General features: G+C 41.9%; 1 protein-coding gene and 1 long non-coding RNA gene across 6 annotated transcripts; both read right to left on the bottom strand.

Annotated features, from left to right (window-relative positions):
* Positions 1-9,357: 9,357 nt before the first annotated feature.
* LOC113021467 (uncharacterized) lies at positions 9,358-14,112 on the bottom strand. Of its 5 annotated transcripts, XM_080300525.1 has the most exons (11): positions 14,014-14,112; positions 13,350-13,375; positions 12,955-13,040; positions 12,774-12,806; positions 12,588-12,677; positions 11,908-12,176; positions 11,693-11,795; positions 11,333-11,435; positions 11,201-11,253; positions 11,011-11,089; positions 9,654-9,949 (listed from the first exon to the last, which is right to left on the bottom strand). In XM_080300525.1, exons 2-11 carry the CDS (start codon positions 13,354-13,356, stop codon positions 9,942-9,944), a joined length of 831 nt encoding a protein of 276 aa, XP_080156651.1. In that variant the 5' UTR covers positions 13,357-13,375; positions 14,014-14,112; the 3' UTR covers positions 9,654-9,941. The 5 variants fall into 5 exon arrangements, 4 of the variants coding, with proteins under 4 accessions (XP_080156651.1, XP_080156650.1, XP_080156652.1 ...); XR_013908684.1 differs by lacking the exons at positions 13,350-13,375; positions 14,014-14,112 and adding an exon at positions 9,358-9,647 and having other exon boundaries at positions 9,756-9,949; positions 12,955-13,343; XM_080300524.1 differs by lacking the exon at positions 14,014-14,112 and having other exon boundaries at positions 13,350-13,494.
* Positions 10,232-11,002, bottom strand: LOC145428391 (uncharacterized). The gene is made up of 2 exons (XR_013908685.1): positions 10,562-11,002; positions 10,232-10,417 (listed from the first exon to the last, which is right to left on the bottom strand). It is a non-coding gene; the product is annotated as an uncharacterized LOC145428391 (long non-coding RNA).
* Positions 14,113-15,974: the final 1,862 nt, after the last annotated feature.

The following is a 15,974-nucleotide window of genomic DNA, read 5'->3' as shown; positions in this document are numbered from 1 at the left end:
GTCCTTCACTTGGTCCTCTAGCTTTTTATTTTCCTCCTTCAGATGTTTCAAAGACTCCATTATACTCACCATGTCTCCTGATTTTCCTGTGTCATCCTCCTCCTCAGTCATCCAGGAAGAGGCTGCCCTCCACAGGAGCAGCCACTTACAGCACCTGGCATGAGTTTCTTTTAGATCCTTAATTTCTCCTCTGGCTTTCCTGTTCACTGAATGTCCCTTGGACTCCTCTTCAAATTGTTTCAATTTCTGTTCACATCTCTCTCCCTCAGTTTTTAACACCAGGCTCAGAGCTATTTTATCACCCAGCCCTTTCTGTTGAGATGTAATAAGTTTGCTTACCTCAACCTCCATCGCTTGGCACTCTTTCTCTGCTGCTTTTAATGCTCCAGGTGAAGCCAAACGAATAGCTTTCTTAAGCTGTTCAAGCTGATCCTTCAGAGGTTTGCATCCCCTTTTCCCACTAGGTGTCGCACCCGAGCTGTCAGCCATTCTCTGAAACACAGACTTACCTCTTCCAATGGCGTTGGTCGACTCCACCTTCTTGGTCTAGGTCACCCAGACACGCTTAACTTTCGGTTTCAGTCTTCGTCTCGCTGTTCTCGCAACCACTGGCTCCTCTTCCCCTGCTCGGTGATACACAAAGTTTAACCCAGCACTTTAGACGCTGTCCTCGTGTTCTCAAGCGTTGACACTCAATCAAAATTATTCGCCCTCAAAGTGTTAATATATGACACCAGCAACCCTTATGCGCAACGCGCTCACCTCCGTATACTTACCTCTCCAATAGTTCCTCGGATTAGTGTTTTTTCATTTATTTTAAACCCATTAACGGCGCTGCGCGTCCCTTATATACTTTACAGCAACACACCCTCAAGGGTCCCTCAACTTGTCCCGTACTAATAAGTCTAAAACCAAGAAATCACCTTTATGACATTATGTCAAAGCTTTCTCCATGTTGCACAGCCTGCCACAGGTTTAACAAAAAAATCGCTGCCCGAGAAGGCTCCCACATATCAAGGTGGTCGTTTTCACAAACTTCCAGCAGACCCTCAAATAAACAAAAACAACGACCCAGGCAGGCTTCCAGTTCAGCCTCCTCAATTTCTATGCACACCGAAAACTCATGGGGAGATTCTTCTGTCTCCCCGTGTCCTACACAATTCACCTCCAAATGATCCCCTACAATTGAAATTTCAGTGTGGAATGACGCAGAGATTAACATTTCCTTATTTATTCACTATATGTAACCTGAATTTTCTCTCTCTTATCAAATAACAAAGGTTATCTTTACAATTTGTTATTGAACTACTAATTAAGTTGCTTTTTATGGTGTCAGTGATAAACTGCCCCTAAAAAGTCCACTTTATTGCGTGTTCATTGAGTTACTTCTATTAAAGCTATTTAACAAGTTCAATTTACACATACTCATTAATTTGTCACGCTTATTAGTGGCTCATGGTTGCTTAAAGCCTATGTCTGACTTGACCACAGAGTTAGAGCATCATTCAATCCTCTTAGGATGACCACTCCACTTACTCTGCATCCAGTCAGCTCATGAATTAACAACCCTTGCAGACTGTAACCCTTTTATTTTTTGTTTATGCCTTCAAATCCACCTTAAATCTTCTTACCTAAACGTTGGTTTTAAACACAAACAATTCTTATATTCTATTTTGAAACGCTGTCACCATTCATATATTTACAATGTTATTATTTACTAAGCCGGTATTTTAATCGCAGACATTTATCCACATTTGCAAACAATAGTTATAGAGCTGAATGATCACACAAAACCGAAAGCATAGTCCTCTCATGCGCTCTGCATCAGTTGCCTCATTTGCATGCACACACACTCTTCATCTAAAAATAGCAGCAGGCAGTCAGTGCATTGCTGACTCGACCCACAGAGATCTTTTTTATTACAGAGACGTCTTATATTTACAACTGCACAGATTTTAAACCTTTTAACACCTATCGAATTTCGACAAATTTAACATAACAGTTTAACCGATAAACTCCCTGAGTTTTTTGCGATCAATTAAACCAGTATCAAGACTTTAACTGTTTCTGGCCTCATTTCTAAAATCCCTAACTCAATTTAAAAGCGTCAACCAACCCAAACTTTTTTGAAGTTTTAGGTTAAAGTTACACGCCCGAAGTCCACTTCTGCTGGCCAAAAAAGCGCAGATACCGTTGCAAACGGTAAGGAGACTCTAACTCCTAGTTATTCTGGAGTGCCCCAAGCTCCACAGTGACCAACTGACTATCCCTCTTCGAGGACAATGCATAAGCGTCCTTTGCATTGGCAAGCGTTACCTCTGAGCACTGCGCTTCCTAGCAGACTCGAACTGCCGTTCTAGAATAATTTATAATACTTTGAAACAACAATCAACACCCGAAACAAGTGTATAACTGAAGCAGGTGCAACCTAGTGGTCAAATGGAGACTCCAACTCACAAAATGACCGCTCAGGTCCACTCTTATGACCAAATTTGGACTCTAACCAACACAATAACCAATTCCCTACCAAACTACTTGAGACTCTAACTCAATTTCTTTGGGACTTCAACCCAATATTTAAACTTTTTCCTGGCAGACTCAAACTGCTTTAGCAGACTTTACTGCTTTCATTTTTTCTTAGCAGAACTCTAACTGCTTCAACTCATGAAATTTTCATCAAAATCAAAACAGACATGTACCAGTAATTTCAGTGAGTAGACTTAAATTTTATCATGTCCAATTTGGCACACTTTGGAAATAATTCAACAGGTAGTGCCTTACCTTTTGGATAAGCCGGCTTATGCCCACTCACTTCGGCCACTGGAATTCATGTCTGCCCGTCTGACCACCTCGGACCACCGCTCACACCTCCACTTTTCTCCCTTACTCAACCACCGGACGAAGCCCCCAAATGTTAAGATTCAAGAATTGAGAAAGGGTACAAGAGGTGATCGAAAAATAACCACACTGGTCCGGCCGGGTGAAGTCAAACGAAGATTTTAATTCACATGTGGGAAGATCACTGAACACAGCAATTGATCTTCGACTTACTAAAGCACAAACAATTATTTTATAACATCAGGGTTTATTTACTGACGCCCCTTCATGCGTCACAGATACATTTTATACATAGATCAGATCAACATCATCATGACTTTTCACCTAGAAAATCATCTTCTATTTTCATGGCTAGCCCTTCCTGTCTACCTTTCAGTTCTTGTCTTGTTCCTCTTTCTTGCCGAGACACCAAGAAACGGTTCCTCTTTTACCAAGACAATTTTGCAGTTACAGCCAAACATAACTAACCTCTCCTCTAAATAAATCTAATTTAAAGTGTGTGTGTGTGTGTTGACCTCACATGCTCTTTGTGTCACCTCTTCACCTACTGTCTGTGTCTCGTCCTCAAATGCTCTTTCTCAATTCACCTGTTGCACTTCTGACCTTTTACCAGACCAGAAGCTCACTGAGACTATGTGTATGTCTTCTACTAAATAAATGTTTTAACCAAGAACCTCTACTAAAACCTTAATACAAGAATATGAACATATAAAAGATAATAAAATAAACTGATATAAGTGTTTTGTAAGCATGTATTGCAATTCCTTCTATGTTCTAGTTTTCCCTCAGCATGTATCACCTGAACAGTCACGTCAGTGAGGCTTACGACCTTTTAAGAACCTGAACATCAACTCAAATAAGCACAGATATGCAATATGTATAAAATGGTTATAACTGCACCTGGAATACAAAGTTAGCATCATCATAAACATCTTAGGGCCATCTTAAAGCTATCTATTACATTGTTAAAGCAATGATCATACTGCAGATTATATTATGCTGGTAAAATACTTTTTGTTCATCCCCACACTTCTTATCTTGCTTATCAAAACAAGTACTTAAGCTGTGCAGACCATCATTGTGTCACCCACTGTGCAGTAGAACTTGTGAGTGGGATTCTTTCACAGACAGATGCTGAAACCAAATATGCTTATAGGTTTAGTGTTCCTTCATAGCCATTGTAAGGGAAGAAATAATTGCTTCTTAATACAAAAACACGACATATTATTAATAACTTAAAATTCTTAATGTTATTCAATAAAAGGAAAAGGGCTTCAATACATAATATTAAAGATTTCAATAGGTCTGTTAAATGGATTGAAATATATTCTGTTGCATCCAATTCTCTTAGGAGGACGACTTTAAAGCCACATCAGCAGAGTTCTGCCAGACATTTAAGCAATACCCTTTGGTGTGCCAGTATTTTCAGAAGCACTGGGAAGGCATTGGCCACATGTGGTGTGACTACGGCCGTCGGTTCAGTCACGCTCGTTCTGAAACAAACAATGTGATTGAAAGGTATGATTTATTATTTTGACCTCATTCAATTGTATTGCTGAAAAAAAGATATTATGCTTTAATCCAAGAGGCTAAACTGAGTAGGTTCGTCATGTCATTGCCAGAACAGGTTTTAGGCAAATCCTTTAAATTCTAGCAGCATTTTTTATGTTATCACAACAAAAAACAGAGTAGGTGGATTTGCCTAAATCAGCTAAACCGGCACAGAGCATTCCTTTATAAAAGACGTGTGCAATAGGTATTCCAATTTTTTAAAAAATAATACAGTCTTGATTAAAACTTTAAATTCCTTCAATTACAGTTACTAATCATTTCAAATAACTGTTTTTCAGATTTTTCCACCGCCTGAAATACCAGTTTTTATCTGGCTACAAGAATAGGCGTCTGGATGATCTGATTGAAGTGCTCCTAGGGAAGGCCGACGACTACTTCTCAGTCATAAAAACCCTGCAAGATGTGGGCCGCATGAAAAACAGGTTTGCTGACACCTTGTCTCAAGTTTCAGACTCTGCTTCAAGACTGATGGAAAGTGGTTGGGCTCTTAAAATTACAGTCCAGAACAGCCATGGAGTTAATGCATATCAAGTCCCATCTGAGTCTAGAGAAGACATGGTGTATGATGTCTGCCCTGTTGAGTCCTACTGCAACTGTACATATGGCTTACGAGGACTTCTTCGATCGTGGCTCAAGAGTTGGGAGTTCGCCTTGTAATCGGAAGGTTGCCGGTTCGAGCCCCGGCTTGGACAGTCTCGGTCGTTGTGTCCTTGGGCAAGACACTTCACCCGTTGCCTACTGGTGGCGCCAGTGTCCGGCAGCCTTGCCTCTGTCAGTGCGCCCCAGGGTGGCTGTGGCTACAATGTAGCTTGCCATCACCAGTGTGTGAATGTGTGTGTGAATGGGTGGATGACAGGTTGTGTAAAGCGCTTTGGGGTCCTTAGGGACTAGAAAAGCGCTATACAAATACAGGCCATTTACCATTTACCATTCTTTGCAAGCATCTAGTGTTACTTGCAAAATTAGCAGAGGCTGACAATGACATCTATCCAAACATGGAAACAGACATTTCTACCTTGGCAAGAATTGCAGTGAAAGAAAGGCATTACTTTGTACACTGTGAGGACTTGAAAGTGATAAAAATGCCAAGTTTGTTTGGAAATCTGTGTTTTTTTGCATCGGCTGAAACACTTCAGTGCACTTGTTGTACGTTCTCTCTCTATAACACATGTGCTTGCCTGAAGGTGGCTTGTAGCCATTTTAAACAAATGAAAAACTCTCTGAAAAGTCCTCTATCAACTTTGAATGACACTCCTGTAGTTGAAAGCACAGACAAAAAATGCACAGAAGATGCGGTTGGAAAACTAAATGCTGTTTTAGACACAGTTAAACAGTGGGCATTCATTCCAGAGGGTATTACTGCAATGATAGATGAACTGCATACAAATGTCTTAAAAACAAAACAAGTAGGCAAAAGTATATGCCAGTACGAAATAAAGACGACAGATAATGCACGCAAAATTAGGCCATTGTATTCTAGCAAGAAACGTTCGGCCAGCATCGACATTCCAACAGTCTGTGAAAATGAATGTGAACAGTCGATAACCACTGAAAGAGAGACATCCTCTGGAGAAAATGAAAACCTTTTGGAATACAAAACAAAAAAGAGAAGAGTTAAAGCTAAGTATATGCACAAGTAGACTTTTGTGTAGACATTTCAAAGGGACTGCATCCATTACTTCTGTTTATTGAAACTAAAGCTGTCTTAACTTTCTGCCAAGGAACAGATGAAAAGAAATTGTTTGCTCTCTCAAGCAGTTGTTATTTATGTGTGTTATTCATTACTTTGGCTTGGTTGCTGTTTTTGATACAAATTCATCTGCGCCCATTGTAATATTTTCATATGTTACTATTTTTATATTGCTATGCATTATAAATAAAGGATTACTTATTACTATTAAAGGTCTGCATTTGCAATTGTTGGTATTATTTATAAAATATGCGCTCTTAAGTTTTTTGCTCCATAAAACGATACCTGTCACTTTTTGGACATAGAGTATCAGCTGTTGAGAATCCTGGCTCATACAAAATAGAAGTAAAAGGTTTCAACATCCAGCCTTTTTATGATTAAATACAAAGTGTAATAACAGAGTTATTGGGGTGTGATTTTGTTAATAGTTAGTCTTAAGTATAAGTTTAATAGTAATGAGTAAGAAAATATAGCCAGAATAATGGAATGAGACTAACACCTGACCTCACACTGAGATTTGGTATGAAGTGGCATGTTTGTGCTAATGCTGACATTGGGGCTCAGAGTTCCTCTGTGTGTATATATTTGTGAACGTTAACTTGGCTAATGTCCAAGGGTTTGACTGCTTTCCTGTTGGATTGTATCACAAAGAACAGGGATAAGGGCACCAGTGGCCGTGCACACCCTCATCTCTCTCCTTCACCCGATCATTAGTGTTGGAAACCGGCATTAGCTCAGAGTAGATTAGACTTCAGTATAGTGCAAGTGATTTGATTTTATGATTATTTGATTCAGTTTTTTCTGTGTTCAAGCTCAATTACTTTAATAAAATATGTTGAATTCAAACAAATAAATAAACAAATAAACTGTGGACATTACCCTTTTAAACCTTTCTGAAACAAGACAGGTAAAAACCAGTGTATAAAAGTTTACATAGGTATAAATAGCTCTAACACTTTACTCCAGCCTGGCGTCCACACATGTGGACATCACATTTTGGGTTATTTAGACCAAAATACTAAATCTTGATCAACAAGTGCCTGATATACAGTTATGAGGACATTATACTGCAACTGTTCTATCGAAATTTCAAATTAATGTCCTCATATGTGGCTCTCATTTTTCTCAGAAACAAAAATTAGGTAAAAAAAAAACAAAACCTGGTAATTCTTTCTTTTTACATTCATCGGGTTCCAATCGGCCCAAATATCAAAGAGAAATTAAAAATGCATGCCATGGAAGATTTCGGGTCTTAGGGGGTTAAAATGACCAGACCCCTCCGGCCTGTTTTCCAGGCCACTAAATTAAACCCAGTCAATTACCAATTGAACAGAATAAAAACCTACGAGGTCCACTAATAGTCCAAAAGTCCAAATCTTTAATAGAAAAGACAGGCAGAACTCAAACAAACAATAATCCAAACGAGGAGCATATATACACACTGGAAAGTAAATAATTATAAGTTATTAAATCAGACTAATTAAATACAGTAAAACTAATAAGGGAAGACGAACACACGGGAAATAAAAATAACAGTGTAAACATACCAAAACTCAAAATAAAACAGGAAAGCTACTACAAACCGAGTGTGACACAATTACATTCATATTGAAACATATGTGATAATTTTCTTTCTTTGTAGCATTTTTAAGATACAGTGGGGCAAAAAAGTATTTAGTCAGCCACCGATTGTGCAAGTTCCCCCACTTAAAATGATGACAGAGGTCAGTAATTTGCACCAGAGGTACACTTCAACTGTGAGAGACAGAATGTGAAAAAAAAAATCCATGAATCCACATGGTAGGATTTGTAAAGAATTTATTCATAAATTAGGGTGGAAAATAAGTATTTGGTCACCTCAAACAAGGAAAATCTCTGGCTCTCACAGACCTGTAACGTCTTCTGTAAGAAGCTTTTCTGTCCCCCACTCGTTACCTGTATGAATGGCACCTGTTTGAACTCATCATCTGTATAAAAGACGCCTGTCCACAGCCTCAAACAGTCAGACTCCAAACTCCGCCATGGCCAAGACCAAAGAGCTTTGGAAGGACACCAGGAAAAGTATTGTAGACCTGCACCAGACTGGGAAGAGTGAATCTACAATAGGCAAGCAGCTTGGTGTGAAAAAATCAACTGTGGGAGCAATCATCAGAAAATGGAAGACATACAAGACCACTGATAATCTCCCTCCATCTGGGGCTCCACGCAAGATCTCATCCCGTGGGGTCAAAATGATCATGAGAACGGTGAGCAAAGATCCCAGAACCACACGGGGGGACCTGGTGAATGACCTGCAGAGAGCTGGGACCAAAGTAACAAAGGTCACCATCAGTAACACACTACAACGGCAGGGAATCAAATCCCGCAGTGCCAGACGTGTTCGCTGCTGAAGCCAGTGCATGTCCAGGCCCGTCTGAAGTTTGCCAGAGAGCACATGGATGATACAGCAGAGGATTGGGAGAATGTCATGTGGTCAGATGAAACCAAAGTAGAACTTTTTGGTATAAACTCAACTCGTCGTGTTTGGAGGAAGAAGAATACTGAGTTGCATCCCAAGAACACCATACCTACTGTGAAGCATGGGGGTGGAAACATCATGCTATGGGGCTGTTTTTCTGCCAAGGGGACAGGACGACTGATCCGTGTTAAGGACAGAATGAATGGGGCCATGTATCGTGAGATTTGGAGCCAAAACCTCCTTCCATCAGTGAGAACTTTGAAGTTGAAACGAGGCTGGGTCTTCCAACATGACAATGATCCAAAACACACCGCCCGGGCAACAAAGGAGTGGCTCCGTAAGAAGCATTTGAAAGTCCTGGAGTGGCCTAGCCAGTCTCCAGACCTCAACCCCATAGAAAATCTGTGGCGGGAGTTGAAAGTCCGTGTTGCTCGGTGACAGCCCCAAAACATCACTGCTCTCGAGAAGATCTGCATGGAGGAATGGGCCAAAATACCAGCTACTGTGTGTGCAAACCTGGTAAAGACCTATAGTAAACGTTTGACCTCTGTTATTGCCAACAAAGGTTATGTTACAAAGTATTGAGTTGTATTTTTGTTATTGACCAAATACTTATTTTCCACCCTGATTTACGAATAAATTCTTTACAAATCCTACCATGTGGATTCATGGATTTTTTTTTCACATTCTGTCTCTCACAGTTGAAGTGTACCTCTGGTGCAAATTACTGACCTCTGTCATCATTTTAGGTGGGGGAACTTGCACAATCGGTGGCTGACTAAATACTTTTTTGCCCCACTGTATGTGTTAGAACAGTCATTATGCTGTTTGGATTAGGAACCAATCATTTTTGCCAAATAGTTAACACAAACTTAGAACAACAATGAACAATTTTCAAGATTCTGATTTACAGAACAAACAAAAGTCACAAAAGGTTTCATTATTTAAGAGACAAGATCAAGTTTTTCACACAGGAATGAAATGACAGAATCCAGTGCAGCGGGGCCAAAGGTGTGTGTCAGCAAACTGAAGGTTGAGGAATCAGTCAGCTCATGTTTAAGATTGTGTTGGATTTTCAGAAGAGTCTGTCTGTTATTAGAAAGTAAGATTAACAATGTTACACCAATAACCCAAATACGGGGAAATGACAAATAATACCAAAAAAGATACAACTTTCATATTGTTTTACTAACTTACTTTGTCATATCAGCACTTGAATGGTCGATGCCTTTACAGACCATGTCTGTTGTGACATCGCAGGCCAATCTTCCGGCAAACCCGAGGGCTAGCTCCCCAGCCTCCTCTTCACTCAGAACACTAAACACTGTTACTTTAGTTTTGGCCTTCTTAGGCCTGTCAAGAATCATTGCGGGCAGTTTGGCTTTACGGCCCTAAAAAAGAAAAAGTGCAAACACCAAAAGAGCAGAGAGAGACACACACACGCGCACAAAGTTAAATGCTTTTGTTTACATGGTGTAATTGTGTATATGTTGCAGCAAATGCACAATTTCCAGCCACATTGTCACTTCATTGATACGAGTAACCCGGATTTATTTCAGGTGACATCAAAATCACGAAATGTATACCTACCCCAATCAAACCTCTGAAAACATGAACTGACATGTTCTCTGCGTTGATTCTGCGCTTGATCTCGTCTTCTGTTATTGTGTAGGTTTTCTTTTTTGAGCTTGGTACAGATAAGCGACCATGCACTCTGTAAACTGTACTAGTTCCTTCTGAATCAGTTTGGAATTCTGCATCTGCATCGATCCTGTCAACATCATCAGCAGCAGCATTATCTGTACTCAGACTTGTGCCGTATACTTCTGCTTCTTTTTCGTTGTCTTCAGTCTGTGTACCTTCATCTCTTTCAGTCTGTGTGCCTTCATCTCTTTCAGTCTGTGTACCTTCATCTCTTTCAGTCTGTGTACCTTCATCTCTTTCAGTCTGTGTACCTTCATCTCTTTCAGTCTGTGTACCTTCATCTCTTTCAGTCTGTGTACCTTCATCTCTTTCAGTCTGTGTACCTTCATCTCTGACTGTCAGTCCTCCTATCTCACTGTTACTTGTCGATTTGCTGCAGATGTTCTCTCCCTTAGGAACTTTTCCTTTGTCATTCGCTGCCTGATGCTTTCCCTGATGACATTCTTCACTGGCTACTTCTATTGCTCCTCCTGTATAGCCACCTACTATGCTGCACAACTCCTTTCCCTCTGCTGTGCTGCACTGTGCTGTTACATAAAGAAGAATGATATAAACAGCACTATATCAATTTAATTGTGAAGAGAAATCCCCACAATACGACACAGTTATGTCTAAAATAGTTTTGTGTAAAAACTGGATCTTGAAACGTCCACTTTAATAACACAGTCCTGGTGTGCAAAGGCAAAATTACGAAAAAAATTTTCACTTTAAACATTTTTGGACATTGTTTAGTTATATTGTGACTTACTCTCACAGAAGATACAGATGCCACAAACAGACTTTGAACAACGCATGTGCTTGTAGGCACCACATTTCTGGCACTGCACCTGTGAATTAAAAAAAAAAAGAAGAAGAAGAAGAAATAAACAAACAAAAAATAAATGAACAAAGTCCATTAAATAAACAATCTATATGGCTAAGGACATGTCATAGTGTACCCGGTCTTTGGCTGCAATCACACACCAGCACTGACTGCACTTCCTAGTTCGATCTGCAAAATATAATTTGTTTAAGTACAAGTTACATTTTCCAATGTTAGAGAAAAAGAAGGCAGCTAATTTTATCTTTACCTATTGAGGAAAATAAGTAGTGGCAAAGTCGGGACCTGAGCTTTGTGATTTCAGTGTTGTACTCCTCCACTTGTGTTTTACCGTCAATGAGAGATTGGGCAAACTAATAATTGACGAAGAAGAAAAAAAAAAAAAGAACAAAAAGAATCAGATTAACAAAGAAATGTTTGTTTGTTTTTAACCCCCCCCCCCCCCCCCCCCCCCGAGAAAAAAAAAAAAAAACAGCAAAGCATTACTGCTGAAATGGTTCAATTTACAAAAAAATTTGAGATTTTACCATCCTGCCTCTAAGGCTTTAAAAACTGAATAGGCAAAAATGTAAACATTACTTATATAGGTAAAAGCTATAGTTTTCAGTACCATTATGACATGCACTCCACATGAGTTCCCATCCTGTTGATGTGGGTGGCTCACATGTGACAAGGTCCACTCTCCAGCGCAGCCTCTTGCTGAAGCAAATGAGCTGAGAGATCGCAGTTATTACAAATAAAAAGCATATAGAGAAATCAATAACCACGTTCGGTAATGATTTCAATTAAATTAAATATGTTATGTTAAATATGTTAATTAATTACCTCCAGTTTTTCAACACCGCACTTTTTCTGACCTCCGACTCGCCAAATGAATTCATATAGACTATGGTCCTCTTGGGTATGTCACAAAACTGTTTTGTAAAAAGATGGATATGGTAGGCTTGGGCCTTGAGCTTTCCTAATGAGGGACACTGAAAAGTATCATGCACTAGAGAGAGTGCAAAATCTGTGCAACTTGCAAACAAGGTCCAGTGGCTGCCGTTTTCCAGACAGGCTCCAATCAATTTCTCATACATCTGAAAGATGTTTTTCTGGAAATAAAAAGAATGTGACAAGTATGTTTTTCTGTCAAGAATGACACTGCAAAACTGCGAAAGCTTGTCAGGTGAGACTTGTGATTAATTCTGCAGATACACAAACATATAGAAAGTGTCATTTTTTGTTTACATTAATTAATTTCTATAGTGTGTACAAAACAAATCAAGACCACAGACTCAACACGCACCACTCAATTTTTGGTGTTCTTTATCAGTTGGCCAAGACAGAAATGTTTTAATCTGTGTGCATTGCTTTTGAACAAGTCTTTACACAGAAAAGGTTTCAGAAAGGTATTTTTCAGGTTCTTCTGACAAGGCTTCAATTTTGGAAAATGCTGTTTGTTTATAGTGGCAACTTATAAACCCTTTGTGATAAGAACATAGTTACCACAGTCCAAGTCATACCTTCAAAAAGTATGCACTTTGTGCTCTTGTGGACCCATCCAAAATTTTTCCAGTGATTTGGCTTGGTATTGGATAAATGTGAGGGAAATTCTATAAAAATAACATAAATACACCTATGTTTTCAAATACATTACAAAAAACGTAAACATGCTATGTCATTATGATCAAACAAGCTTTTCAACATACCTCACACTGCAAATAGATTAGGCCATCTATTACCTTATAAAACAAATAAATAAATACATATAAATAAAAACAGAACTAAGGAATACGATTCATTAAGTAAATTGTACAATAAAGTGTATTTAAAGCAGAATTTAACATTAGTTTTATGACAACATAAAAGGATTTTTATGTCAAGAGGTACCTCATCTGAAATGTTAGTCTGGTCAAACAGGGATTTCAAACTTGAAATACCAATAGAGTTTGGTCCAGCTACTCCCACAAGGTAATCTGTGAGAAAGCATATGCTGTAGTCAACAGATATCATTTTCTTTTTGCATGCTGCAACCATCATCCATTTCAGTCTTCTAGGAGCTTTGTCTGGTTGTAGTTCTTTTTTCTCCTCCTCTCCCCTCATCTATTAATTAAATTGTTTTCTGACCTTCCTAACTGTTTCCGACCTGTCTTCCCAATGTGATGTTTAAGCAATATATGTATGGTCAGAAGGGGGTGAAATTTTCATTGCAGTTGTACGTGTAACATTGCATGTGATAATAAAAGGCTTGATTGGTTGATTATTCAACATGAGTTGACATTTACCTGACATTGTGAAGGAGTCACAGTTTCTGTAAGGGTGTAAGAACATAACATGTGGATTTGTTACACTTCTTTTTCACAAGTTAATAACAATCAATAATTTTCATTCCATTATTTACAAGCTATCACACGATGTCCCAGGGACAACATCTACACGATGTCCCAGGGCAACTTCTACATGATGTCCCAGGGACAACATTTACGCGATGTCCCAGGGACAACATTTACACAATGTCCCAGGGACAACATTTACGCGATGTCCCAGGGACAACATTTACGCGATGTCTCAGGGACAACATTTACGCGATGCCCCTGGGACAAATTTGTAAATTTCTGGATTACTGTTAATCTCCATAGAATCAAGAACTCATGTCCAGTTTCACAGCTATGGACCAGTTAATTATGTTTCCAGGTGATAGTTTGATTCATAGATTCAGCACACAACCATAAGTCTAGGCCTTTTAGTCCAGATTCTCTTCACTTATGTTTGTAAAATGATCAGGGAAGCTACTGCAATTTTGCCTGACCCAACCCCCGGGCCACAAAACACCCAAAAAGTTGGGGAACGCTGGTCTAGAGAACACTGGTTAGCTAATGCTGTCGTCAAGTAGCCTATCGCTAGCAAACAAACAGCAAGCCAAGTGAGGAACATATGTATAATGCTTACCGTTTATTAAAGGAAAGTATCCTAAATTGACTTCAAATTCGGCGGACAGGCGAATTGACTTCTGTGACCTGTGGCTGCTTCTCCACCTGTGGCTGCTTCACCACCCGTGGCTGCAGCGCCGCCTCCTGCAGTACCACCACCTGCAGCGCTACCACCTGCTACTGCCACGCCTCACCCTGAGGACGCAGCCTCGCCTGGCCCGGTTTCATCCACGCCTGGCCCGGTTTCATCCACGCCTGGCCCGGTTTCATCCACGCCTGGCCCAGCTTCATCCTCGCCTGGTCCAGCTTCAGCTTCATCCTCGCCTGGCCCGGCTTCAGCTACAGCTTCGTCCTCGCCCGGCCCAGCTTCACCCTCGTCTGGTCCAGCCTTCGTGTCTGCGTCCTCATCTGGTCCAGCCTTCGTGTCTGCGTCCTCGTCTGGTCCAGCCTTCGTGTCTGCGTCTTCGTCTGGTCCAGCCTTCGTGTCTGCATCTTCATCTGGTCCAGCCTTCGTGTCTGCATCTTCGTCTGGTCCAGCCCTCGTGTCTGCATCTTCGCCTGCAGCAGCGTCTTCAGCATCCGCACCATCGCCTGCAGCAGCATCTTCAGCATCCGCACCATCGCCTGCAGCAGCGTCTTCAGCATCCGCATCATCGCCTGCAGCAGCGTCTTCAGCATCTTCGCCCGCTGCGGCCCCGGCTTCCATGCCTTCAGCCTCGCCTGGCCCAGCCTTTGTGTCTGCGTCCTCGTCTGGTCCAGCCTTCGTGTCTGCGTCTTTGTCTGGTCCAGCCTTCGTGTCTGCGTCTTCGTCTGGTCCAGCCTTCGTGTCTGCGTCCTCGTCTGGTCCAGCCTTCGTTTTTGCGTCTTCGTCTGGTCCAGCCTTCGTGTCTGCGTCTTCGTCTGGTCCAGCCTTCGTGTCTGCATCTTCGTCTGGTCCAGCCCTCGTGTCTGCATCTTCGTCTGGTCCAGCCTTCGTGTCTGCATCTTCGCCTGCAGCAGCGTCTTCAGCATCCGCACCATCGCCTGCAGCAGCGTCTTCAGCATCCGCATCATCGCCTGCAGCAGCGTCTTCAGCATCCGCATCATCGCCTGCAGCAGCGTCTTCAGCATCTTCGCCCGCTGCGGCCCCGGCTTCCGTGCCTTCAGCCTCGCCTGGCCCAGCCTCGTTTGGGTCTGGAGCTAAACGGCCGTTTTCTAGACCGCTGGCTAGGCTACTGGCCGGGCGCCGTCGCCTGACTGGCCGCCGTTGCCTTCCGCACGGCCGGCCCCCGGACCGCCATTGCCTGAGCGGCTGCCGTTGCCTTCCGCACGGCCGGCCCCCGGACCCTCTTTGCCTGAGTGGTCGCCGTTGCCTTCTGCACGGCCGGCCCCCAGACCCTCTTCGCCTGAGTGGCCGCCGTTGCCTTCCGCACGGCCGGCCTCCTGAACCTTTTGTGCGCCTCCACGGCCTTCTTCGTGGCCGGCCTCCTGAACTGTCCTATCCTGGCCTCCTGTGTTATCGGGCCCCGGGCCGGCCACCTGAACTGTGTTTCGGACTCTGCTCCCCTGTGAGTGTTGTGTGCCTTTTTTTTTTTTTTTTTTTTTTTTGGGACTCTGGGGCCTCCATCTTTGGTCATGGCCCGGTCCCTCCGTCCTGCGCCCCCTGCTGCCCGCCCGGATCTGGTGGTGTGTTTCTGTGGCTGTCGGGGGCCAGCCCTTGAGGGGGGGGGGGGGGGGGGGGTACTGTCATGGTCCTGCGACCATGACTCGGTGACTTTGTGTTTGTGTTCTTTATTGTTATTATTCTCTTTATTATTCATGGGCTGTTTTGGGATGGTTTGTGTTTTGGGATTTTAGGTACTGGGTTCTGAGTTTGTGCTCCCTCTATTGGTCCCTGGTGTCAGTGTTCCCCTGTCTCGTCAGGTTAACCAGGTCCAGCTGTGTCTCCCACCTGTGTGTGATTTCCCAGTGTCTCTGTGTACTTATAGTGTGTGTTTTCCT

The sequence above is a fragment of the Astatotilapia calliptera genome, chromosome 4 (assembly GCF_964374335.1).
Source record: "Astatotilapia calliptera chromosome 4, fAstCal68.1, whole genome shotgun sequence".
Lineage (NCBI taxonomy): Eukaryota > Metazoa > Chordata > Actinopteri > Cichliformes > Cichlidae > Astatotilapia > Astatotilapia calliptera.
This window is presented reverse-complemented; position numbering and strand designations above follow the sequence as displayed.